Below are 26,923 nucleotides of genomic sequence, written 5' to 3' on the forward strand. Positions count from 1 at the left end.
TTGTGATCGCAGGATTTTATTACTTGTGACAAAAATTAAGGTTATGCAATATAACATTCCTAACTTGTACAAAAATACATATTTACAAATATTGAAGACACCCATTTCCATCAATAACAAAATATAATAAATGCTAATAATACATTTAAATGTTTTACTTGCATGACCAATTATAGGCCTCTTAAATATTGTAACTCTATTATAGACAATGAACCTATAAACTTAAATGTGTCATTTTTATGACATTGTAAGATCCATTACTTATTCTTCACATATCCACCAACTGGAGGGTGAAACCTCTTAATCATGAGTCCACCACAATACATTCAGTACACTTAATAAAGACTGAACAGAGGTACAGGTTTCTTCTTTTTCTTGAGTGAGTAACCAGGACATTCCAACCAGCAGTATATACTTTAATTGCCTAAAAGTCTTTAAAAAAAAAATCATCTTCTTGAAGAAGAATGAAAAATTAAATGTCTGTCAGAATTAGTATTACAACACGTGAACATTGTTGATCTTTAACTAACAGTTCATAAAGTGAAAAGATGGAACACTGGCACAAACTCTCCAGATTTAGACAGGTTCATCTATAGGATATGGCTGCAAGTCAGTGCAAAGCGGAAGACAACATCCATCCATGCATTACAGAGACACCCTTTCAGGAAAGCCATGAATGAAGGTGGCGTGTAATAAAAGGCGTCAATGGTCTGGTTTGCTGAATGGACTCTTGAAGACAGGTATCTCCTACAGAATGAACGTGCTGACAGGGACTAGAGCATCACAGTGCTCCCTCAGGCCTTTTCTCCAGACTGTACTCTCGGGTTCTTCCAACCTTCCAGCCTATCAGAGCCAGCATGGCGATGCCTATAAGTTTAAACATCACCTGCAAACCAAGATACCTGCAACCCACAGGCATTACCGTCATCATCTTCTTGAATATCACAAACATCATCATTATTCACTGTCACTATATTACAGTCATCTTCTCAGTGCCATAAAAGGAAGTCAAACACGTGTTTAATAACACAGAGGCTAAGAAGATTCCTTCACCACTTAGGTTTGTGCTCCCATAAACATCCGTAGTTATTTTTTGCAGAAATGTACATGTGCAATATTCATTAGGTTATTATTTTCAGCACGAAACAAACCCACATGTGCATTTAGGCCAAGTAAAAGCATTCTCATACCTATTTCTAAAGAGGTTGTTGTCATAGTAACCACAGCCAAGCTTTTTCTCACAGAATCTTTTCCACCAAATGCAGGTGGAGTCGATAGTCATCCCAAAAATGGCAGGAGCTGGTAGCCACACTGTACATACACACAGAAAAGCAATTACTTTCACTCCTTGCTTGATTAGAACCCTGACATGCAGTTTTTAAATGAAATAAATAGAGCACATTTAGCTGAAGCTTTTACTGTCTGAGCGTGTGCCAGGTAGGCCTTAATGCCTATTTTACCATTTAAACTTTTAACTCTGGTGAATCAGACCTCAGTCCTCTCAGTAAGAGTTCAGGGGTGAAACTAATGCACAAAAGCCCTGTGGTAAGACATCACTTATGAAAGTGATGTGATTTATGGCTGTAGGCTGTTTATGAACCCACTGTTCTCTAATATGGGTTTAAGTTCTCTCTGGCTCGCTTTTCTTTTCTGTTGTCCTGTATATATCTACTACGGTATTTGATTACCATTAAATATGATGATAAATTTCCCTATCAGGAAGAATAATTCAAACCATAAAGTAATTACACACAGTGGAACAACTTAACTGTACTGTACTTCAGTATTATTCATACGTTTATATTACATATATTTTTTTTCAGATAGCCTTTAAGAATGCCTTTGACAAAAGAAGAATGTATTGAAATCATTGTCATGGCTGGATCGGGAAGTTGTCACAAGGTTGCGATGGACTTGGAAACATGGCGAGCACATCACACACGACAATGTTACCAAACTTATTAACAAATTCAAAAAGACTGGAAGTGTTGCAGACCAACCAGGAAGCGGATGTCTACGAACATCCACTGATGACGGCACAACCGGCATGGTGCTGGCAAACATAATCCTCTGTGTATGGAGACTTTTGGGACACCCTGTAGTATTGCTCTGTTATTTATTGTATGTTACTTATCAAACACATTCACTATTAGCTTTCAATAGATCATCGAGGCTGAACCTCTTACTAATGAGCTCTTGTTAATGAGCTAACAAGTTGTATGTGGTGTTTTATATCAGGGAAAGTGCAAATCTATGCAGTCCATGGTGTCTTCAGAACAGGAGGAAACCCTTTAAGCTCACAGAAGTCATCAGTGAGTACAGACTTTCTCATTCCTCACTCTTATAACCATACTGTACATCTTTGCTATTACTGGTAGGCACGGAATCATTTATATTACTTAATGAATAATAATATTCTTAGAAATAAATAAGAAGCCATGACTTTAAGGATTTAAGAATCATGCAAAGAATTATATAATGTTAACTGTTTCAGGAATATAAAGATCACAAGATCATTAAGTCGAGAATGAATCCGGTCAGGACTGTCAAATTAAGATTGCAGTGCACGGAAATGGACACAAGCGTATTAAATTTATACAAAAAAAGTACATGACTCACTTTATGTTATGCTGAGCTAATATAAAGACTGTAGATGTTAAATTAACAGTGGGAATATATTGTATGTAAACTCCTATGTTTATGCTTAGAAGCATAAAGGTTACTGTGTCACCACTAGGGGGTGCTAAAATACTTGTAGTAAAACGCACAAACGTTTGGTGGAGTATACCCTTTTTTCTACTCTAATCTAAGCACTGAGCATATAAACTTTACCCATTACCTTGTTTTAGGACTGGCCTTAAAAAGAAGGCAGATTTTTTCTTGTGTGACTCATACTCCATCTAAGTCTACTGAGCCCACCTGAATGCAGCTAATCATCCCTATTCATCCCAGTAGCAGTGAGATACAGTGTCTATATCATTACAGTAGGAGACTTGCCAAATGTTCTCAAACCTCTTGCATGTCTACGGAAAGAAAGAAAATATGCTTAACCAGTGCTGAATGAGGTTTCTACTTACCAAGAACTCTCATGAGTAGGAACTGAATTCCTATGGCGAAAGATTTCTCCTCCTGTGGCACTGTTCTGCATGAAATGAAATACAGATATCATGTTTTCACTGAGTTTCAAACATCTTTGCATCATTGATGAAATCTAACACCTGGGTCTTGCGAGACTTTATGATTTATACCTCAGAGTTGTTGAATGCTCGATTCTGATTGGTCAGAAGTTGTTGATTAATATTCTGTAACAGCAGCTCAGACAATAGTTCCAGCTACAGGGTTTATATTAACATGCTCATTTAATTACTCTATTGTTTCTATAGTAACAACGTACACAGAGATGTGCATGTATGAGACTTGTAAGTTTTCTACCCGTGCCAGCGCTTTGTAACAGAGGTAAAACTGTAACTTTTATTTTTCAAAAAGTCTTCAGTAAGCAAATTTCTGGGGTTTCTTTTTGTCTTATTAAATTCTAGAGAAAGAAAAAACTGTTTATAGCTGTTGAAACAAGAATTAACTTGTTTTGGAAGATGTTCCACATCATAATATAACTATAAATGAATAAAAAGTACTACATGTAGTTAATATAAAATAAAAAATAAAAACTGACAAATTGCTGTTGAACAATTGCACATTTTATTTCTTATCTCAGTGACTCCTTTTCATTAAAATATACTAAAGTATGTGCGTGTGTGTGTGTATGTGTGTGTGTGTGTTTGTACCTGAGCACCATCATGTAGATAGGGTTGTGTGTGAAACTGGCGATGAAGGCTGCTATAGAGATGAGGAAGATAACGGGCAGGAGGAGGTGAGGGCAGCTGTTGGCACAGTGTCCGGGACGTGCACCACCCATACCAGCACCCACCATTACACAGCTGCAGTTATTGAAGGACTGTGTGGACAAATAAAGGGGCTGTCAGAGTGTGCTTACTGCATTTAAAACCACAATTTCCCAAATTTACATCAAAATTCATAGATTAAAATGTTGTAGAATAGTGGAATGTGTTTTTCTTAATGGGTTTTTATTTGTGTCTGTGATTATTAGATTAGTGGAATATGGTGTCCCTACTGGTTCCTGATATAACTGTATTCTGATGATAATTATCTACGAAAGACGGCCCTATTCAGTTGTGGTGGTATGTAATGGTAACCAGAAAATCCTCAAAGAAAACTTTAAAAAAAAAACTTGTGGAAACCTTCAAGCCGGTTCTCATTAAGATCCATTATGTTTTGTACATGCACTACAGTATACATATATGCTTCAAGTGGTTTCCACAAAAGCAACTGAAAATGCAATTTACAATGATTTCTCCACTTTCAAAATTATTCAACCCCTTCATGGCAAGCATCTTTAGTAGGCAGTCAAACCAACTATTTAAATATTTACAAAATACTATCATTTCTATCAAGGATGCAGACACAAAAATGCAGTGGAAGGGTATAATTGGAAAATATATATAGAGCACCCTTTTGCTGTTATGACCTGCTGTATACGAGATGCATAGCTTCTGGCAGCATTCCTGAGGAATCTTAACCTATTCCTCATGAGCAATGGCCTCCAGTTCAGTAATATTCTTGGGTTTGTGTGCTGTAACCGCCTTCTTTAAATACTACCAGAGATTTTCTATGGGGTACAAGTCAGGTGACTGTGATGGACCTGTAGAATCTTCCAGGACTTCTGCAACGAAGCCTTGGTGGAATTTGAGGTATGCTTGGGATCACTGTCCTGTTGGAAGATCCAATGATGCCCAAGCTTCAGCTTTCTCAGAGATGGCATGACGTTTTCTCCTAGGATTTCCTGATACTTCAATGAATCCATCTTGCCTTCCACACGCTGCAGGTTTCCAGTGCCAGAGGATGCAAAGCACCCCAGAGCATTACTGAGCCACCACCATGCGTGACTGTGGACAGAGTTATCTTTCTTCATTCTTCTTCCTCCAGACACACCGCTGATCCATCGTGCAGATAAGTTCCAGTTGTGTTTCATCGCGCCACAGAACAGAATCCCAAAACTTCTGTGGCTTATTTATATGATTTCGAGCGGACTTTTCTTGTGCGTTTGGGTCAGTAGTGTACATCTTGGAGTCTGGCACGTAAACCTTCTGCATTTAGTACACACCTTACTGTGCTCACTGAAACCTCAGTGCCTGGTGCCACTAAGTCTTGCTGCAGGTCTTTTGCAGTCACTTGAGAGTTTTTTACAACCTGCCTTCTCAGAAATCTGGTTGCAGCCGTTGAGAGCTTCCTTTTTCTGCCCCATTAAGGTATTTCAAATGTTTTCTACCCCTAGCCAGTTCAGGTATTTCATGTGTTCCAGCTCAAGCACACCTGGTGCAACTAATAAAGCCCTTGATTAGTTGAATCAGGTGTGCTTGAGACACCTATTTTGCATATTTGTGCTGTTGTGAAGGATTCAATTCAGAGGGTTAAATAATTTTGAAACTGGAGAAATCATTATAAGTTGCCTTTTCAGTTGTATTTAGGGAAACAACTAGAGGCATTTGTTGTGTTGAACTATTTAAATTGCTTTAGTTTGATTTGTACAATGCAATCAGCTGAAAGTATGTAGATTTTGACAATAAACCTGAATTGCAATGGGGGGTTGAATAATTTTGATTGCAACTGTAGTAGTTAATGCCAGCAAGCTTGCTAGAGATGATGGCTATAGGTTTGCACAATATTATAGCTCTTGGGCTAGGTTTAAATTACAATATTTAGAATATAGCATAAACTGTGTTGTTATTGTTGTAGAAAATGTCTCCAATCTAAGTCAAAAACTTACAGAGACAAAGGGTTCTAGATGTCAAAAGATAAAGTTTTATATAAGTCAAATAAAACTGAGACCTCTGCAGATAGTCTGAATGAATACAATAATTTCACAAGCTTTTATACTCTCTTGAAATAATGATCTCATTCAGGCGGGGTTTACCCCCTTTCTCTTTTATTCACACACCAAGCTTTCGCCACAGTTCACTCATTCTGATCATGTGTTGTTTATAATTGTGGCTCAAGCTCAGTCAACTTATTTTCTTAAAAGGTTACCCCTAGGCCAAATTATTCCTAGGCCAAGTCAATCCTAGGCAAAATCTATCCTAGGTCATTGACACAAGCACAAACATTTACTTATTTATTGCACTTCTGTGGATACAACTTCTTAATCATGTGCTTAAATGCTGATACATCGTGATCTATTACTTTGTCAGCTTTAGCCTTTCCATACTGTCAGCACTGACATTTTCATGACTACAACACACCCAAGGTTATATTTAGGTTTCTGACAGACACAAAACGTTTCTTATTGATTAATTCACCCTTTGATTGAATCTGCCGGATTATACAACAGTTATAACATAAGTTTTTAATCAGAAAATACTCTATATATATTAGCAAACATGGAGAGCTACTAAAGTCAAATAGCTAATGCTGCTCAAGCTGAAGAACAACATTCCAACTACTTAGCTGGCAATATTAGCAATGTGCTGTGTTTAGGAAGATGGCTAACTTAGTTAGTGTTGATTGCTAAATATGCACTTTCTGTGGGTGGACAAAAATGAGTAGGACTTAAATGTAGAAGCATAATGTCCCTAGCAATGACTATGGACTATCAGTAAGGGATTCTGTAATTTTGTAATTGATCTTTACTTTATTTAATAGGAGAAACTCCAAGACTGATAACCACACAATTGTCCTTCCAAGAGAATCTTTCTAAAATGTACCAGTTGTTTTGTCTACTTAAACTTGTGTAGGCAGCTAATTAGTAATTAACTGAATGTAGCCATTAATTATAAGTGTGCCACTTGATTGTTGTGCTTTTTTTAATCTAGCTGACCTTCAAGCTCCACTGTGGCACTACATGAGCTCCAATAGAATATGAAGGCTCACATTCCCACTAACATTCAGAAACTATATGTATTTACACATATACTATATGGCTAAAGGTATGTGGACACCTAACCATCACCTCCATATGTGCTTGTTGAATTTCCCACTCTAAAGCTGGTACTCCTGTTGCTACTGCAATAACCACCATTCTTCTGGGAAGACTTTCCACTAGATTTTGTGGTGTGGCTGTGGGAATTCCTGCCCATTTGGGCACATTAGTGTGATCAGGCACTGAGGTTGGGTGAGGAGGCATGGGGAGCAGTTGGTGTTCCAGTTCTCCCCAAAGGCGTTCAGTGGGCATGTGGTCAGGGCTCTGTGGGGTCACTCAAGTTGTTCCAGACCAAATTTGGCAAACCATGTCTTCACAGACATTGTTTTGTGCACAGGGTCATTGTCATGCTGGAACAGGTTTGGGCCCCTTAGTTCTAGTGAAAGGAAATTGTAATGCTACAGTATAGAAAGACTTTTTATACAATAGTGCGCTTTCAACATTGTGTTTGGGGAAAACCCACATATGGGGGTCATGATCAGGCGTCCGCATACTTTTGGCCATATAGTGTAGCTATATATATAGTGTATTTATGTGCTAAAAAAGCATGGCAGCCACAAACCAAATCAAGAGTTCATTAGTAGGAGTTTTAGTGTCTGGCTTTTAGGGATCTAGTCCTCTCACCTGAATCCAAAATTTGTTTTTGGGGTCCTTGGTAAAGCTTGTGCAGCCTGCATGGCACGGTGAAAGGTACTCAATGTTGTCTTCCCCACACACTGGGTTGAAAACGTTCTTCGGACACGAGCAGTTGGAATTGCAGGATAAAAATAGTCTGTAGGAAGATATTGTCGTTAATGTAATGCACTGGTAGCATGAATATAGGCAAACAAGGAATGTAGGAATGTCAGACCTCTAACCTAATTAATGTCCCATTGTGTTTTATTTCATTGTAAATTTATTTCGGTGTAAAAAACAGTCCATTGTGTACACTAATCCCCATTTTCTCATCTGGTAAAAGTAAGGAGGTAGGTGCAGTATGAGGAGCATATAATATTCTGCATCTTCACAGGAGCACTTAAACAAAACTTAAAGGACACTGCAACTGAACCTCATAAGGCCACTGGGAAGGTTTTATGACTTTACATTTATGACTGTGAGTTCCAATGTTGCCAATGACTTTTGCCAGTGACTTTGTTGCTAGATTTGGTGACTTATTATACCTCTTTAATAACTTCCTTTCAAACAACATCCTAGCGACAAATCCAGCGACTTTATCTCACTTTAAACAACTGAGCAGTTGAGGATTAAAAGCCTTGCTCAAGGGTTCAGGAGTGGTAGCTTGGTGGTGCTGGGAATTGAACTTGTACCTTCTGATCAGTAGTCCAACATTTTTAACCACTAAGCTACCACTGCCATTTGTTGTTGTTGTTCCCAACGACCAATAACTGATCACTGCTGCTCCCAACAAACAATCACTGATCACCATTGTCCCCAACAACCAATCACTGATCACTGTTTTTCTCAAGGACCAATCACTGATCACTGTTGTCCCCAACAACCAGTCATTGATCACTGTTGTTCCCAACAACCAATCACTGATCACTGTTGTTCCCAGTGACTAGTCACTGAGCGCTGTTGTTTGTCACAGCCATGCACTTCTTTGTTATTAATTTTGAACACTTTTCTTGGCTGAATTTACAAGTAATCCATCTGTAACCATTTCCATCATGTCTAGTTATACCCTACCACTGCATTTTTGTGTCTGCATTCTTGATAGAAATGATTTTGTAATGATTTTGTAATGATTTTATTATTTTGTAAATATTTAAAGAGTTGGTTTGACTGCCTTCAGAAAATCTACTGTCCATGTACCAAGTTTTGACATGTGCCTGCTCATGCAAATATTCAAATTAGTCTATGGCATCATCTGGTGACTTCTAGCAACTCACTTCTACAGTGTTTTAGTACTGCTGGTAAAACCAGTGAGCAGCACTCAACCAGCTGTACAGTTCAAAAAGGCACAGCTGTTTAGAACATTAGCCCAAGCCTGGCTGAACATCTTATTTAAGCACTACTTATGAAAAAATGCAGGAAGTTCTCATATAAATCAGTGCGATCAGTGGTTATGAGAATCCAAATAAAACATAAAAACACTAAAATAGTTGGAAATGTTCCCCCTCATTGTATATGTAATATGTTTGTTTTTGGATTTTTATGCCAGAGCTGTGTGCTTTTATCTGTGTGCAACTCAAGTGTTTGTAATTCCTTAGAACGCTAATAGCATTATCCTCTCCAATGATGAGTGTTAGAGATGTGCTGCACAATGATGAATGGTTTCACAAGAAACTGGGTCATTTCACAAGGAAGTATACTCTTATGCAAGTTTGCACAAAATAAATTTTTATACAGATGGCTCATTCTTTTTTCTTTCTTTCTTCATTTTCTTCAGGCTCAGAGGTTTATCTTGGTCAGAGTCACAGTGGTTCCCAAGCCTATCTCGGGAACGCTGGGCATGAGGCCGGGATTCACCATGAATGGGATGCAGTCAGGGTACCATGCACATATGCACACTTAGGAGCAATTTAGCATAGCTATTTTTCAGTCAGTTTCTGAAATAATAATGTTAGTTTTTTTTAGCTTATTTCCAAGAAACATAGGACGTCATCCTGTAAGTTAGTTTGTATCAGCTCCAGCTGAAATTAGTAAAAGATGCATTAAGTGAAGGTGTTTGAATGACTGTATATTTCTGACGATCACAAAAGACTGAAGTTGGAGAAAGAACTATTCTATTACCTTACTTAAAGTTGACAAACACTTACAGTTCTGTAAATTAGAAATAGTCCCTAAAATACTTAAATACTATAACAAAAGGTTTATTTCTCTGTGTTTTCTTTATTTTTATTTTTTTTTACTTTTACCCAGGTAGCAATGTTGGCAAAAAACACTTTTCATAAGAACCCTGTCAAACTTGACCTAACATTGGCTGAACGTGTACAAAGGAGCACTATTGATAACAAACCCAATGGCAACCATTGTTGACCCAATGTCAGTTTGCCATCTGGGAACATTTACATTTACAGCATTTATCTAGAGTGACTTCTGACTTTCTTTTGTTACAACACACCACTGCCTAAGAGCAATTAAAAGCTTTGGGGTCTATGTTACTTGTATAATTTTTTTTTATTTACAATCCCACCTGGGCCATCAAAAGTATACTGTTTATATCACTAATATTGGAGAGTTATTTTAAGATATATTTTACAAGCTTATTGCTATAAAATCTAAGGTGTCATTGGGACCTTCATTTTGCTAAATAGTGCAAGGGTGTAAATAGTGGATGCTACATAGATTAATGTAATTATTAGTTCGCTGTGTGTAACTCACCCACTGGATCCCTTGTTTGGGTAAACCCCAGAGACGTTTTGAGTGGAGCAGCCCATGAAGAACAGAGGAACACACAGCACTGTGGAGAGGGTGAGTAATGCTATAGAGAAACGTGGAATGACTCGAAGTGATAGGCCCCAGCGTTTCATAATGACACCCCCGCACAGCATCCCGATGGCTGCTGAAGGCAGATTCACAGCACCTGGGCAAGCAACACACACGTTTTCATCATCATGGCAAAATTTAGACTTTTGTGTTCTGTGTAATTATATGTACAGAGACCATGTATCAGTGTCCATATCTTTTCTCTGCTTGAAGCTATAACACACCTATGAGAAGACTGCTGTAAGCAGCTGAAGTGCTGTATTGCCACTCCAGAAACTTGTTGAGGAAGGTGGCGAGTCCGGCCATCACCGAGGAGAAGCAGCACTGGGTCAGAACCAGCAGCAAGAAAAGTGGACTGAGCAACAGCCGCACAAACATGCGTGGGAACACTGAGCAGAAAACACAAGTGCATTTCTAATATATATGGTATATTTGGTTATTTGTTTTCTATTTGGTCATTATAACAACCTGCCTTGGGACTACAGATGAAAATGATCCAATTTGGCTAAATCTGGCACATATTACATTTCTTTTGTATTATTAATGTGTACTGTCCGTGATTAAATAAATAAATAAAGAAATAAATAAAATATGTGAACAAGTCATGCTGTCAGAGCTGTTAACCCCTAAGATGTAGTCAGATCCTGTTTCAGCACAACCCAAAGCCAGTATGAGTCAAGAAAGAGCCTGGCAGGCAGCATACTGTGCAATCTAAATGAGTAAGCAATGAGCATATGATTGTTGACAACCTGGGAGCCTGAGTCATGTCACTGCGGACGTGTGGTGGAAATCCTTGTCAGTTGTATTTACAAAACTGTCCGAGCGTGTCACAGTTCCACAAACTGAACCAGTCATGATAGGGAGCAGTGTACTTACTTTTGAGGAACTCCAGCATGGAGATGTCAGAACTCTTGTGGCTGTCTTTCAAAATGTCACGCTCATTTGCAATGCTCTGCAAAATAACACAGTGGTGAAATAAAACCACCTTGTTTTTGTGAATGACCAGTATTCAGCACCTTTGGAAGATGTATACATTTTTTTTAAACAGGAAGAACTACATTCTGGAGGAAATGTGTGATAATAATAATAATCTCACATTAGTGACAACAGACAACAAGGTTCTTAACTTCATCTCAGGCCATAGGTTTTACTTAGCAGTATAAGAAGAGACAATATTCTCAGTTTATCAGTATTTCAGAGTATGAGGTACTCATTCATACTATTCCTGCAATGGCTTTAAAAATAAAATCCCATATTTCAGGAAGTTTCAGTAGCAAGAGCGAAACAGTATAAAGGTTGTGTGAAAGTAGATAGGTAATAGCAGGACTCACATTATCTACATGCATGGCCCTGGGGAAGAAAAAGTAGGGGATGGAGGTGAGGAACATCCCCCCAGCAGAGACCAGCAAACCCATCCACCACGCTCCAACCCAGCGAGGGTCAACTGGGGTCAACTCCTGAGCCCCTGCTACAAAAGAAAGAAAGCATGAGTATAGGTTTAAGTATGGCTTCAAGGTTTCATCTCAAGTAAGTCCTAGCCAATTATTGATTTCTTTTTGGTAGAGCACAATTTTAACAGACACTTTCTCCAATGAATATGAAAAATATTGTCACTCCTTTGCCATACATGTATTCAAACGTTTCTGTCCTTCAGGTTATCATCATCAAGTTTCCACAGACTTCTTCAAGTTGTTCCTCAGGTTTTCTCAACGTTTAGATCTGGGCTCTGACTAGGGAATTTCAAAATATTGATGTTCTTCTTCTGAAGCTGTTCCTATTATTTTATTTATTTATTTATTTTACTTGGATTTGTGCTTTAGATCAATATCATGCTGGAAGGTGAAAATCCTCTTTGTCTTCAGCTGTCAAAGAGAAAATAGATAGGTATTTGGAGCTATCCATAATTCCCTCTAACTCCCTAGAGCCCCATCTGAAGAGAAGCAGCCCCACAGCATGATGTTCCCACCACCATGCTTCACTGTGGTTGTGGTGTTCTCTGATATAATGCCCAAACAGTTCTAACTTGGACCATAACACATTTTGCTAAATGGTTTGGGGGTGATTTAGGTGGGCTTGGCTTTTTTGGAGGTTTTTTTTTTTTGTGAGAAAGTACTTCCATCTAACCACCCTTATATGCTGTATAGAGATAGAGACAGCTGTCATATGCAAGTAGTGACCAGTACTTTACATATACACTATATGGTCAAAAGTTTGTGGACCTGACCATCACACCCATGTGTGCTTTTTGAATATTCCATTTCAGATGTAGTCCCCCTTTGCTGTCATAATAACCTCCAATCTGCTGGGAAGTCTTTCCATTTATTTCCACAGATTACAGTATTAGCATTAATTAAAAATAAAAAGCTAAAAAAAAATTAACTATATTAATCCAGTTGCTTTGACATCCTTTCTGTATAAATTCCAGCCATGTATCATATCTGAGCACTGACAAGTACTGTATATCATTAAGGCATAAGTGGACAGAAATATCCTGTCCATTTAATGTGATATCTGGCATCTGTCGTCTCACAGACAGAGCAGCAGAGCTGAAATCAGGACTGGGGCTGTATAAATCTGTCAGGCTTAAAGATGAAATATGCATTTAATTTAGCAGACCCCACAGTATGCAATCCCATGCTCTGCACATCTTTATCTTCCCTGTGCTAATATCATTCTGCTCCTCAGCCAATCATCAAGCATTTCATCAGGAGCTTTAATCATGAGGGAAGAAAAATGAAAATGTGTTCATGGCAGCTGAAACCAAGAACTATTTATTCAATCAGAAGAATTGTCTGTTGAAAAAGAAACTGTACCTGCATTAACTCTGTCCACATCCACATAGATTCTCAGTACCACAGATCCTAGGAGATAACCAAAGGCAGGCCCGAACACGGACACGGCAAAGAGTATGGCTAGAGCAAAGAAATACATTCTTATGAGAAACATAGCATTAATGCATCCTTGTACACCCTCTGCCAAGGCAATATTACAGATCTGAACAGCTAAGTAGTTACCAATGTAGAGTGGGGAGTTGCCAGGCCCAGCAAAGTCATCCACATATGAGATCCCAAAGGGTTGAACTGGGACAGAACCAATTCCAAACATCACTTGGGCTGTGGCCATGAGTACCCAAAGCTTTGTATTGTCCACAAACTTGTGGGTGTCCAGCTTACCACATGCCTCAGCAGATGATATGTTGACATGTAGAACATGGACACTGCACATGTCCTGCCTGCTTTCTGTGGGACAGAAAGGTACATGCTAACATGAGTATATAAGTATAAGTACCTCAGTATGTAACTGGAACTTTATGTGTTGGTTATTGTGCCCAATATGTTCCAACCACATTATCCAACCAAAAGCCAAACAGCAAATCCAGAAACAAAACAGCATTAACTTCAAATGGAAATGTTCAGTCCTTGTTGAAGGTCACATGATTGGCTACAGTGTGCATCTGTCTGAGAGACATGTTTGAATTTGCCTGTTTAAATATGACTATTTAGTTGCATCCTTACATTAAAAGGTAATAACTAAACTGACTGACATAGAGGGTTAACAAGTAGTGCTTTGGTGTTTCTTCTAACCCATGACTAATTTTTTTCTCATTGGTAGTACCAGGTCATACAATTAGCAGATATCACAAGAACATGATAAAAAAGGGAGGAAAAATGTGCTATCCATAATTCCAGGGTGCTCTAATCTCCCCTATTTTGTATTTTTTCATTTGCACTGAGATTAATGTCTTGCAGCTAATGCCTGTTGGGACACAGCCCTCGCAATCTCTAAATACACTCCACACACCTTTTTCATTTACAATCTATGACCTCCTCTCTACTTCTGCCCACACTTCTTATTTTCAGAACTCGTCGACTACCCAGAGTCTTTTATCTTATTTATCTTAACTCTTCATATTTTTGTTTACTTGATTCTAATACAATTTGTTCTTTACTCATGTTCTAATTCTCAAATCTGTCATATTTGCTTTTTCAAACCTGTCTTTTTTGCTGTGGCGAAGAGGAGATGTAGCTCACCATGGTGCAGAGGCTCTAAAAGCAACTTCCTGTTGCTAAAGGTACAGGAGAGCTCTTAAGACCTTGTCCTGTTTACAATATCTTTCCCACTGGTGGATGTTATTTTAGACCCCCACTATGTTTTGTCTAGTTTTCTAGTCTGCTTTTTGATTCTACGGGTGGTTATTATTTTCACGAGTTCAAGGCCCTGAGGATGTGTTTTTTAGAGTATCTAGAGCAATTTTAAACAGAGTTGAGCCAGTCTAGCCATTTTACTCTGGCACATATCACTGTGGAATGATAGCAATGAGCTCAATAAAGTTGCCTATCACAGGCATGATATGAACCAGAGCTTACAGTTGGCTCACCTTCACCCAATCACCCCAAAAAATGAAATGATTGTTAAAAATCATGGTAGGATGTATTTGAGCCACTTTTAGCCCAGATTCTAAATGCTTAAATGTGGCCACTTAAGAGTAGGCCAAAGGGCTCTTTAGTTTGTCCCTTTGCTTCAACCCTTAAGGTTTGTAAAACTCTACAAAAGAAAATTACATTTTTAGATACCGTGATAAAATGTGTGAACCTTTAACCATTTAAAAAGAACTGTTGAGAAATTGTTGTTGTTTTTTTCTTAGTGTGTACACCCTCAAGTATTTAAACCAAGAGTAGTCAACTAAAATTTGTCACTTAAAATTGCTTGCATGTAAAGGTCCAGATAAGCAACTTGCATGGCGGGATAGAGACCTTTAATGCTTAATTATTAATTAATGATTAGTTCATGACTGTACAGTGGAGGTCATAAGTTTACATACGCCTTGCAGAATTTGCAAAATGTTAATAATTAATGAAAAAAAAGAGGGATCATGTTTTTTATTTAGTTCTGCCCTGAATAAGCTATTTCATATAGCAGATGTTTACATATAGTCCACAAGACACAATAATAACTGCATTTACACAAATGAACCAGTTTAAAAGTTTACATTCTTAATACTTAATACTGTTTGTTGTTACCTTGTTGAACAACAACTGTTTTTATGTTTATGTGATAGTTGTTCATGAGTCCCTCGTTTGTCCTGAGCAGTTAAACTGCTCACTGATCTTCAGAAAAATCTAGCATTTTTCCAGCATCTTCTGCATATTTGAGCCCTTTCCAACAGTGGCAATATGATGTTCAGATCCATCTTTTCACACTGAGGACAACTGAGGGACTCGTACTCAACTATTACAGAAGGTGCAAACATTCACTGATGCTCAAAAAGGCAAAACAATACATTAAGAGCAGGTGGGAAGTAAACTTTTGAACAGGATGATCGGTGTAAATTGTTATTATTTTGTCTTCTGGGAAACAATCTTATGTAGCTTCTGAAGATCAGTACAAAATGAAAATCTTTAAACAAAATAATAAAAATGTACACAGTTTTGTTTTGCAGTGGTGCTTCACATGACCAGTTTTGCCTAGTGCATTGAACAGTGAACATTTAAGAACTCTGTTTTGAATTGATTTAGAGAGGTTAAATGCAAATTTCTCTGGCCATTGATCTTTAAACATTATTTCAAACATGATTTCAGACATTAAGTCTGTGAAAGTACAGGAAAATCTGTGAAATCTCCCCGTTTTATGAGCTAATCTCTAGCCCTCCTATTAGTCTCTGTCCAATGAGTTGTCTTCAGTTAAATAACTTACATAAATGAATGTGATTGGATAAACCACAACAGAGAAGCCGAGCTGGTTCATGTTTAGAAAACTGGAGCTGTTAAACTGCGGCTATGTATTTATTGTCTCTGCTACGGTAGTTTTCAAGTACTCGGCTTGGTCCACTGAAAGACTTTGCTAGGTCTGCATCTGGCCCACAGGTCTCTGACTCCTGGTCTAAACCCTACTAAACAATATTTGTCCCAAAATTGTCTTCAGTTGATTCAGTTTAATTTATAAATTACAATGTTGTCACCATGTCAAAGTGATCAGAGATGCAGGCGATAGAGTGTGCTCACCTTTCAGGACGGAGTCATAGGAGTATGGTGGAGACAGGAAGTGAGGTAATGTCAGAATCAGGGCACTAATGGACATCATCATGCCTCCGAGTCCAATAAAACGAGGGCGATGAACACGACTTCCTAGGTAACTGACAAACACTATCAGTACCATATTTCCCACCTACACAGAAAACACACACATACACACACGTCTCATTACTCTGCATATTTAGGACAGGCTACAGGGGAACTAAACTCTATTTATTTCAGGTTTCCTGCTGAATTGCTAAACAGCAGCAAGGTAAACATGCTCAGATAGCATATTTTAACTAATTTTACTAACTCAGTGTAGCAATGTTTCAGCAAATCTTGGCTGGGGTTTTAAATGAAAGTGAACTAACATTAATTATTCAGTACAGACATCACTTCAAAGAGGATGAACCTTCAGAAGGCAATTTGCTACTGGTGAGAAATATGGCACCATTACATTTTATGTTTAACTGGAAATTTTACAGTTGGTGTTTGAATCTCTTAGGTTGACTCTTAGGACAAAAAGTACCCAGTATATGTGTACATGTTACTTTATGTGCTACTTATGACATCTACTGCAGTTCCTGTTGTGACCTAGATGGCAATGTCAAGATGCTGTAAGACGTTTTGTAATAATGTCTGCAGTTTGAAAGGAAATCATCACGACAGTCATGACAAACCACATGTGTCCTGGAAAAGTGAAACTAAAAAAAGTTTACGGGAATTCATTAAGGGAAATGCTAATGTTGCCAAATGTCCAAATTTGTACTGGAAGAAAGAAATTCAAGCCTTAAACTTTTGCTTTCCTGACACTGAACTCAGACTAGTTCATGGTTGTGTGGTGTTAATTGCTGTGCATTGAGCACCTCATGAAGGGAGGAGATGGTTCCTGAGGACAGACTGTCAAGACCAAAACGTCTCTCGATGGTCGTGATGGTGCTCTTAAAGTACGCTGTGTGCAGCAGCTGAGTGAGCTGGAGCAGGCCATGGCACAACACGAAGAACTATGAGAGGAGGGAGAGTAGGTCAGCCAATGAGCAAAAAAGAAAAAAAAAGATACAATAAACATTTTAATATTTGCATTGTATCCAGTAAGATCAACATACTGTCTAAATAAATAGAGACAATGCGGCAGAAATGTCAGTATTAGTCCATTAGCAAGAGACACGCCTTGGCTTTGTCATTTTCAGTCGCATTTTATCCCTGTGTCCGTGTGGTTTTCCTAAGGGTTCAAAAGTACAATTTTATTTTCCAAAAACATGGCAGTAGGTGGATTATCCATCTATCCTTATCCTGCACAGGGTCACAGAGAACCAGGAGCCTAACCCAGGGGTTTGGGCCACAAGGCAGGAGACACCCTGGATGGGGTGCCAACCCATCGCAGGGCACAATTGCATACACTCACACACGCATTCACACACTATGGATAATTTTGAGATGCTAATCAGGAGGAAACCGGAGTACCCGAAGGAAACCCCACGAGAAGAAAATGCAATCTCCGGCACAAAGAGCAGCGGCAGGAACTGAATCCCCAAACCCGGAGGTACAAGGCAAATTACTGACTCTAAATTGCCCCAAGAAGTGAATGTGTGTGTGTGTGAATGTGTGTGCTCATTAGGAATGCAACCAAATATGAACAAATGACTCATACCAAACAATCAAATACAGATATTAATAGGATGCTTAATATTTTTTTGTTTTTAATACAGGTGTGAATATTTGGAGCACTAAACAGATACAGATAGTGGCACTGATTTCGTGTGCATGGTACCCTGCAATGGACTAACATCCAATCCAGAGCGTACTCTCACGTCACACCCAGTGTTCCCCGGATGGGCTCCGGACACACTGCGGTTACTGAAGATGATGATAAGCAAGTTGAGCACAAAATAATCTTGACCTCAAGATGTACAGAACGATTTCCTCTGTCCCTCATACTGTGCCCACTTCCTCTGTCCCTCACACTGTGCCACTATACAGTACTTTGCAAAAGTTTTAGGCAACCTATTTTTTTTTTTTTGGTACAAACTTTGTTATAAATTTTTTATCTTATGACTTCTACATTATCGAGTCAGTACAAAAACATTTTAGATTCCCAAACATCCCAAAGTTTTCCAGCACAAAATTAAATGTTACAGAAAAATGTTTGTATATCAGTAAATAAAGCGGCATATTATGTAAGAGACACTTTTCAGATAATAAACACAATGAAGGCTGCTGGGTTTTGCTGCAAAAATAAGAAGCAACTGCGACAGTCAAAGTCTCCAGGAGAACCGTGACTGGTTCTGCAAGATGCTCAATAAAACTTACAGCTCATTTCCTTATAAAACTGCACAAATTGTCCTGGAGACTACTTTTATTATTTTTACATTTTGTGTCACACCAAATATTGGCTTTGTTTCATTTACTACTGTTTACTGCACTTAACGGTATTTTTTTTAAACGTAAAAACATTTAATTTAATTATTTTGAAGGCTTCGTTGCTCTACAGCATTTCTTTGCATGCGCCTAACACTTTTGCACAGTACTATACATAAGCAACAGCAACGTTCCTAAAACAGCACTGAATTGAGGTTAATGCAACACTGTGCAAAAGAGTCACTTGGTAATTGAACAGAGTGTGTATTCCAAATGGAGTGTGAGGCTCTCTGTTTTAAATTACCCAGCTAAACAGCTTTGTCTACATCAGAGCACAAAAAAAGGCTCCAAGTGTGAAAAATGTTTCTGAAGGATCTATTTTTCAGGTTATTGAGTATGACTGTGTGAAAAGGCAAAGTTCACTCCCCAAAGGTGCAGAGTAAAACAGTGAATCTGTCACATAACAGGCATTTACCAAATAGGGGTTGAAACCATGATAATGCACGCTGTTCAACCTGCGCTTTGCAGTCAGAAGTACTAAACTGTGCAGGTGGGATTGTTTGCTTTGAGGGCTTTTTATTCACATCTTTGTCAAAGATATGGCAGAGATCAGAGCTCATCAATTTGGATCAGTTCCCAGAACACTCTGAGAAGGATAGAGAGAGAGAGAGATACACAAAGATGCTACATATTCTCTCACTCATGTCTGGTTTGGAGGACTTGAGACGATATTTCAAAAGGCACAGAAACAAGAGGAAATCTCATAGCACAGACTTGGACTGGATTTATTCTGCAAAACACAAGACAAATTTTGTTCCGTGCCAGCTACGGGCAGGCGCTAAGCCTCCCATCATCTCCTGGAACAGTTCTAAGGTGCTCATTATTTGGTTTATGGTTTGTTGGTGCACACAATAAGCACAATAACCTTTTAGTTGCTAAAATGTTGCAGCAAACGCTTTTTCATATTCGAACCTGCTCTAATAGTCTTGTTTTGCTCAACTGGCCTTAACGAATGCCTTTGTTAGCGTTCCTAATGAACTGATATGATGTCCTTTTAATTCACTGTATAAACAGAGCAGGAAAATGTTCTTTATTTAGCCTGGCTATGCCAGAGCAAGTCTGGATCATTTCAAGTGTTGTATTGCAACAAAGTTGTAGAAGGGTGTTTTCATCTTTTCAACAGCCGAAGGCTCTCGGATTGACACCGCCACTATAGATAGATAGTTTATCTCCTGAGCTATAAACATTCATCATAACTTCTGCGTATACTCTATAGTATATTAGCTCTCAGACTCCAAATGGGATCTCTTGCAAGCTACAGCTGGCAGGCTCATTCTCTATCGTTCTGGGAGACAGTGTGGCGATGACACCTGTACTTATCGCTCATTGAGTCATTAATGACAATCTTACAACTGCCTCGGGTGAGTGCAGACACATATTACTTTCTTTTGTAATGAAGTGATTGTGCAAATAACTTGCAAAGTCTTGGAGGATAACCAGAACCGCGAGCTGTCGTAAAGATTGTTTTCAGATACATATTTCTCTTATCCTCCTGTCAAGCAGTTATGTCCTGGCAGGTCTGCACTCAGCTGTCTAGGAAGCTAGTAAATGGAATGAAAGTTTAAATCTGGTTTTTTTTCTTTTGAAAAACATCTTTGCATTTATTCTGTACCAATTCTGATTTTTTTTTCTTCTACAATCTAGTGTAAGACATGGACCGTTCGTTCCATACTGGTGGACTAGCATAACCTTGGTGGTCTTGCTAGTTGTTATGTTGGTTATAGCTCTACTGGTCCAGTCTTTTTTTAGTTCAATGTATACAGTCATTTCTCATTAATGCCTTCTGAAATTATATTGAAGCTTCAAATCTAACCAGCCCTCTCTGTTCCAGTTGTAGCTCCAGCCTAGGATGCATTCACTTTGAGAACACTTTCGATGAAAGGGGAGGAGTGTTTCACATCTTGCGAAAGCATCTCATACTGGCCTCCATTGTGGTGCACCCAGAGCCCTACTGTGAGTGAAGAATCAGGGGAAGGGCTAGCTACAAAATGCTTTAATGTTTCTCTTATCTAATACATGCTAAACTGAGAAAGGAGAGTTCTGTGTGCCAGACATATTTAGAACATATTTAGAATCCAGCCGTTCCCTTCCTCTGCACTGCACAATGCTGTCAACCATTTAACGTTTAGTATTCAGTTTTTCATCTGCAAGCATACTGATCAATAGTTTATGCCAAAATTAGAGTGAAACCAACAATAAAACGGAACAATAAAATGTTGGATCCCGCCAACACTTCAAACGGTTATCTTTTAACATTCGAGACAATGGAATTGTAAGGCTCTACTTTTTTTTCCTGAAAAATCAGTTAATGTTAGAAACTATACCTGCATTGACGTTATTAATAGAATTTTGCCTCAGTATCTCAAAATCATAGAATTGTCACACAGAACCTTATAACATCAGGGACTTTTTTTTTTCTTTCTTTTACATAGTCACTGAACACTTTGTTCTTTATCTCTGTGTCCCTTCCCTTGCTTCACACACAGGCACGCATATACTGTGACTACTGACTTACACTGAATTAACTCATTCACACAGTATATAAACATGGCAGTACACACTGTTACTGCACAGCACCTTTGAACTCCAGAGCAAAATGACCAGCCTGTAAATAACACCGCTGAGTTAACGCTACGTCATAGTCTTGAATTAAGCCTTACAATGTTGATTTATCGCTAGCTCTTCACGTTCATTTATATCAAGATGAACGTTTTGTAAACAGAAGCACCACAGAAATACACCACTAGGGATTGTTCTGTGTACACCTTTTCTGGAAGCATGTCAAGCATAAGTAGTGTGTGTATGATGTACGAAGAAACAGAGGATGAGGTGTAACCCCCCGCAGGCAGCAGTGATTTGGATGTAAACAAACCTCAGTACAGCAAAACAGCAAACCAACTAAGAGAAGATTTGGACATAAGAGTGTATTCTTCATTAATTAGTTAGTTAGTGTAGGAGAGTCTGTGCCACACATTGTCCAGGTTATCTTCTAATACTGAGACCTGAATACTGTGTAGTTGAGACAAAATAGAACACATACTCTAGAAAAGCTCAAAGTCACTTGGCACAACACTGCTACAAAGAAAATGGACTTGTGTATCACCAGGATACCTTTGTCGAATGATGTTTACACACTACGAACATGACAGAGCTTCAAAGCTAACCAAAGCACAATTAATATGATCTGAACTTCTATTCGGTCTTTAACGATGAGTATTATTTATTTGCAGACACTAACTAGGTGCCATACAGATAAACTAAAGCAGGATAATAAAAGTTTGCGAGTCCACTTTTAATTTCACCTGAACTGCAGTGAACTCTAATTCAGTGCCAGGAAAAAGGCTTGGCTAAGGATCGAAGTTTAATGGCAATTGATCAAGCAAGCAAGATGTACAGAATATGCAAGCAGCAAACCAAATGAAAGCTCTCATGAGAAATGGATAAACAGTTACACACACACACACACACTTCATAAAAACACAATGTACAGTCAGAGACATGAATTCACAGAGATACACTCGAAGTATGAAGGTTGTAAATTAATATTTTGTAATATATTCTCTTACGTCTGACCAAAAAATCATTAGATCTTATTTATATTCTACACAGGCTACAGCTGAGTATATAATGACAAATTCTAGATCACTCTAGAGACAGTCTACAAATGAAATGTATTAAGTGTTCTGGAAAGAATAGCGCCAGGTCTTTTCCATAATAACACTTTGGAGAAATGGCTGATGCTCAGTGTGATGTAGGTTCTGTGTAAGGCTCAGTAGCAGACAGTGCAACAGAGGAGTGAAAAACTAAAGCAGGGGTTCTCAGCTCCAGTCTTGAACACACTGTCCCGCACAAGCAGGTTTTTTACCTGTTTAACACACCTGCTCCAGGTCATGCAGATTTTAAATGTGTTGGATGAGTGTGTGAATGCAGGATAAACCTGATTGTGTGCAGGACAGTGGGAGCTGAGAAACTCGGAACTAATGCATTAGACATGCTGGTGCCAGAAAGAAGTCAGCCTTGGCTACATTTCAGGTTGGTTAAAAGGCACTGGTGCTGGATACACTTGTGAACCTATTACAGCATACAATACTAAATAAATACAAAAAATATTATAACTTTAAAGAAATTCTTACTGTGGAACCATATTATTATTATTATTATTATTATTATTATTATCAACAACAACAACAACAACAACAACAACAACAACAACAATAATGATAATAATAAGAAGAAGAGAATTTACCTTGATGTTACAAAGTACAGAAGACTTTGGTTTCTTAATGTCATTGCTGTGTATCTCCATGTTTGGTCCTCTTGAGGTCCCTCAGGTAAAGTGTAGTAAAGTAAGTGTGTGTGTGTGTGTGTGTGTGTGTGTGTGTGTGTGTATGTTTATGCAGATATACAGTATGAGTCCGGGGCTCTGCACGCCGTTGGGTTTTATGGCACGCGGTGATGTAACACGGGACTCTGCCCACCGCCGCAAGCGCTACACCGTGAATTCGGCGCGAGTGAATCAGTATGACTCACGAATCGAGATTCGTTCGATTCACTACTCGGAAAAGGGTGCCTCCAGAATTAGGTATACAGTACAATACTGTGTGGGGAAAGAAAAGTCACGCGTCCGTCATGCAGTAAACTTGTATCTCAGAGGACAAACGTGTTAAGACTACACACGTGCTTTAGATGAGTGACATCGTGTTTGTTTTAGAGTACAGGTGAAAATGCTGCGAGTCGACTCGCTTGCAGAGAGAGAGAGAGAGAGAGAGAGAGAGAGAGAACGAGAACAAAAACCAATCACTCGTCTGACCACATCTGGAGGATGGGACCTGGGCTACGTCCCAAACCGCATAGTACTATGCTAAATAAAATGCCAATGTAAATAATACAACACATGAAGTGTTGTATTTGGACACAAGTCCCTATATGGTAGGGTACAATGCGATTTGAGTCGTAGCCGCGGGTTTTCTCTGCGTGAAGGTACACGGAATACGACGTTTCCGCGTTGTCATTTCTGCAAATTGTCGCCTTCTCAGTACGTCATTTTGCGCATTCAACTTTGCGTCACGCACTAAGTTAGTTCTGGTAAACCTTGTGAGGACTGATGGCAGTAAGTCATAATGAGCGCAGTGCAATCGTGGCACAGGTTGTGATTCCTGACAAGCGTTGTGACAGTAGTAATTTAACACAAAACATGATCACTGCTCAGGCTAGTACAACTACAATGTAAACACCCCAGTGTTTCATTTACACGTTCAATTTACACGTGCAATACTAAAAATGAATTCTTATAGGCTTTAATATAGACTACATGGCCAACAGTATGTGGACACTTCACACCTATATCGGTCAGTACAGGATATCACCGAGGTTTCACAAACAAAAAAAAAAATTGTGATTGTTGCTTTAAATGCTTGATTTTGCTGTAGAATTTTTCAAAATTTGCAATGCAACTTTGCAGAGATTTTGGTGCTTTTTTGTTGTTGTAGAAAACTACTTGAATTGGTGAAATTGCAATTGCGTGAAATTGTTTTGCACGGTCTTTCGCAGTGATGAAATGTTACCTTTTAGCTCTAGTCATGTTTGACGCACGTGAATTGAAGAGGGCTTTTGCTGAATGTGCGTTGTTGTAACGGCACACGATGTGTCTTGGCCAAAATCTGCAGAAAATCTGTGGTAATTTTGAGAAATTGCAAGCTCCTCCGAATATTGCAAGGTTTGAATGATTTTGCGTTCATTTCTGTAATCGCAAAATTGCGAAATCCTGGAGGGACTGCTTTATGAGCTTAGTGGACATTCCATTCCAAAACCATGGGCATTGTTATGGAGTTGCCTCCTAACCCCAATTTTATGGCTATTAACAGCCTCCACTCATCTGAGAAGGCTTTCTACAAGATTTTGGAGTGTGTCCAAAAGAGAATTAATGAGGTCAGGCACTGAAAGGATGAGAAGACCTGGCTCGCAATCAATGTTCCAGTTTATCCCAAACATGTTTAATGTGGATGAGGTGAGGTCAGGGCTCTGTGCAGGCCAGTGAAGTTCTTACACACCAAATAGAGTAGTATATCTGAATTCTCAGTATTCATAAAAACAGTAGGCGAGAAATATCCGGATGATCTACTCCTTTTGCTGAGATTCTACGGTATGTATTTGTCTAAAATGTCTTTCTATACTGTAGAATTAACACTATCTTTTACTGGAACTAAGGGGCTCAACTCCTGAAAAACAGGATCAGGCAATTAACCTTCCACCAAACCTTATGGTTTGGGACTATGCTGGGACTATGCATTCAGGTAGGTAGCGTTTTCCTGCCAAACCCAGATTTATACATGAAACTGCCAGATAGTGAAGCATGATTCATCAGTCCAAAGAACACATTTCCACTACTCCAGAGTCCAGTGACGTGGCGTGCTTTACAACATTCCAGCTGATGTTTGGAATTGCATGTAATTATCTTAGGCTTGTGTGCAGCTGTTCAGCCAACGCTGTAGTGAGTAATGCAACAGATGATAGGTGATTTTTACATGCTACGTGCTTCAGTTAAAAAAAAAAAAAAAACTTATTAACTACAGAATTACTGCACAATAAACAATGTTAAAGTGATTCAAATTTTGATTCAAAAGTAATTCAAAGGTTGACACATGAAAACCATTTGCTGCTGCTGAGGATGGTCCTACATGGACAACCTAAAGATCAATGAGATTACTGTGGATGGTTCCACATAGAAACTCTAAAGATGACTGTGGATGTTCTTCCTTGGATAGCCTTAGGACTGCAATCGCTATGAACAGTTTTGCACTCAAGTCTCCATCATTGAACAGTTCAACAATATAGACTTCAAGTTAAAACTGTAATGAAATGATCTGATGCTCATATTCATAAGTTGCTCATAAGTTCATGGTTACACAATTGCATTTTTTGACTATATATTATACAGTTATAGAAGGGAAATTATTTGATTGCACTATCAGGTGTCATCCAGATGAGGATGGGTTCCCTTCTGAGTCTGGTTCCTCTCAAGGTTTCTTCCTCATATCGTCTCAGGGATATAAAATTGAAATGGACTATTTAGTAAACAATTAAACATCAATTAAGAAAGGTGTTAATGACTTTTTCTTAAAATTAAATATGGTTTATTAAGGCTGAATGTTGATGAATGCTGTAAATGATTTTGATTAAAAGGAGTTCAGTTGTGTAAGCATTGAAATCTACGCATTCCGCTGTGCACATAAAGTGTTACAGTAAAATACCATATTTATACCATATACAGTAAATACTATATACATTTCCCCTTCTTCAGTATCCGCTTTAAAATGTATTTTATTATATATATATATATATATATATATATATATATATATATATATATATATATATATACACGTATATATATATGTATATATACGTGTATATATATATATATATATATATATATATATATATATATATATATATATATATATATATATATATATATATATATATTAAGAGTAAATATAAATATTAACTTCACAACTGTTTTATCCTCTTTGGTTAAGTATCCACACCAGAGTACATCATGTCCAGTTTTGGTATTTGATAGAAGTGTTTATATAATCAGTAGGATCAACATCAGTTACAGAATGAATAAGGAACACAAATGTCACCATAGCAGCTTATTTGTCACATGCAGTTGCTCAATAGTTTTAATACATGTGGGAGGTTTCCAGTTATATTACTGTTATGAAATAACTAGGGCTTGGGAGAAAAACTTTTTGGAACCCAAAACCCCACCTTCCTCCCAACATCACTGTGGAGAACTTTTATCACCCACCACATCCTTGTTCCTTCATTATTAAGCATAAAAAGGAACTCACACAAGTTCTTAATGTTTCCCCTTTACAGTACCACAAGCACTCCTCACCCCAAACTCACATCAACTCGAGGTATAGTCTGTACCAACAAAATGTCAATGCCACTTTTATCCAAAATGATCAAATAAAAAAATAAAAAAAATAAAAAAGTGGGGCAGTGGTGGTTAAGGCTCTGGGTTAGTGATCGGAAGGTCGGGGGTTCAAGCCCCAGCATTGCA

General features: G+C 38.4%; 1 protein-coding gene across 1 annotated transcript; it reads right to left on the bottom strand.

Moving 5' to 3' along the window:
• Positions 1-23,294, bottom strand: slco2a1 (solute carrier organic anion transporter family, member 2A1). Its single transcript, XM_017480307.3, has 14 exons — positions 23,099-23,294; positions 17,301-17,438; positions 16,423-16,585; positions 13,435-13,659; positions 13,234-13,332; positions 11,752-11,888; positions 11,297-11,372; positions 10,645-10,809; positions 10,316-10,517; positions 7,616-7,763; positions 3,783-3,952; positions 3,078-3,142; positions 1,191-1,311; positions 1-902 (listed from the first exon to the last, which is right to left on the bottom strand). The coding sequence occupies exons 1-14, from the start codon at positions 23,156-23,158 to the stop codon at positions 782-784; spliced, it is 1,890 nt and encodes a 629-aa protein (XP_017335796.1). The 5' UTR covers positions 23,159-23,294; the 3' UTR covers positions 1-781.
• Between the last annotated feature and the right edge of the window lie 3,629 nt (positions 23,295-26,923).

The sequence above is a fragment of the Ictalurus punctatus genome, chromosome 11 (genome assembly GCF_001660625.3).
Source record: "Ictalurus punctatus breed USDA103 chromosome 11, Coco_2.0, whole genome shotgun sequence".
Classification (NCBI taxonomy): domain Eukaryota; kingdom Metazoa; phylum Chordata; class Actinopteri; order Siluriformes; family Ictaluridae; genus Ictalurus; species Ictalurus punctatus.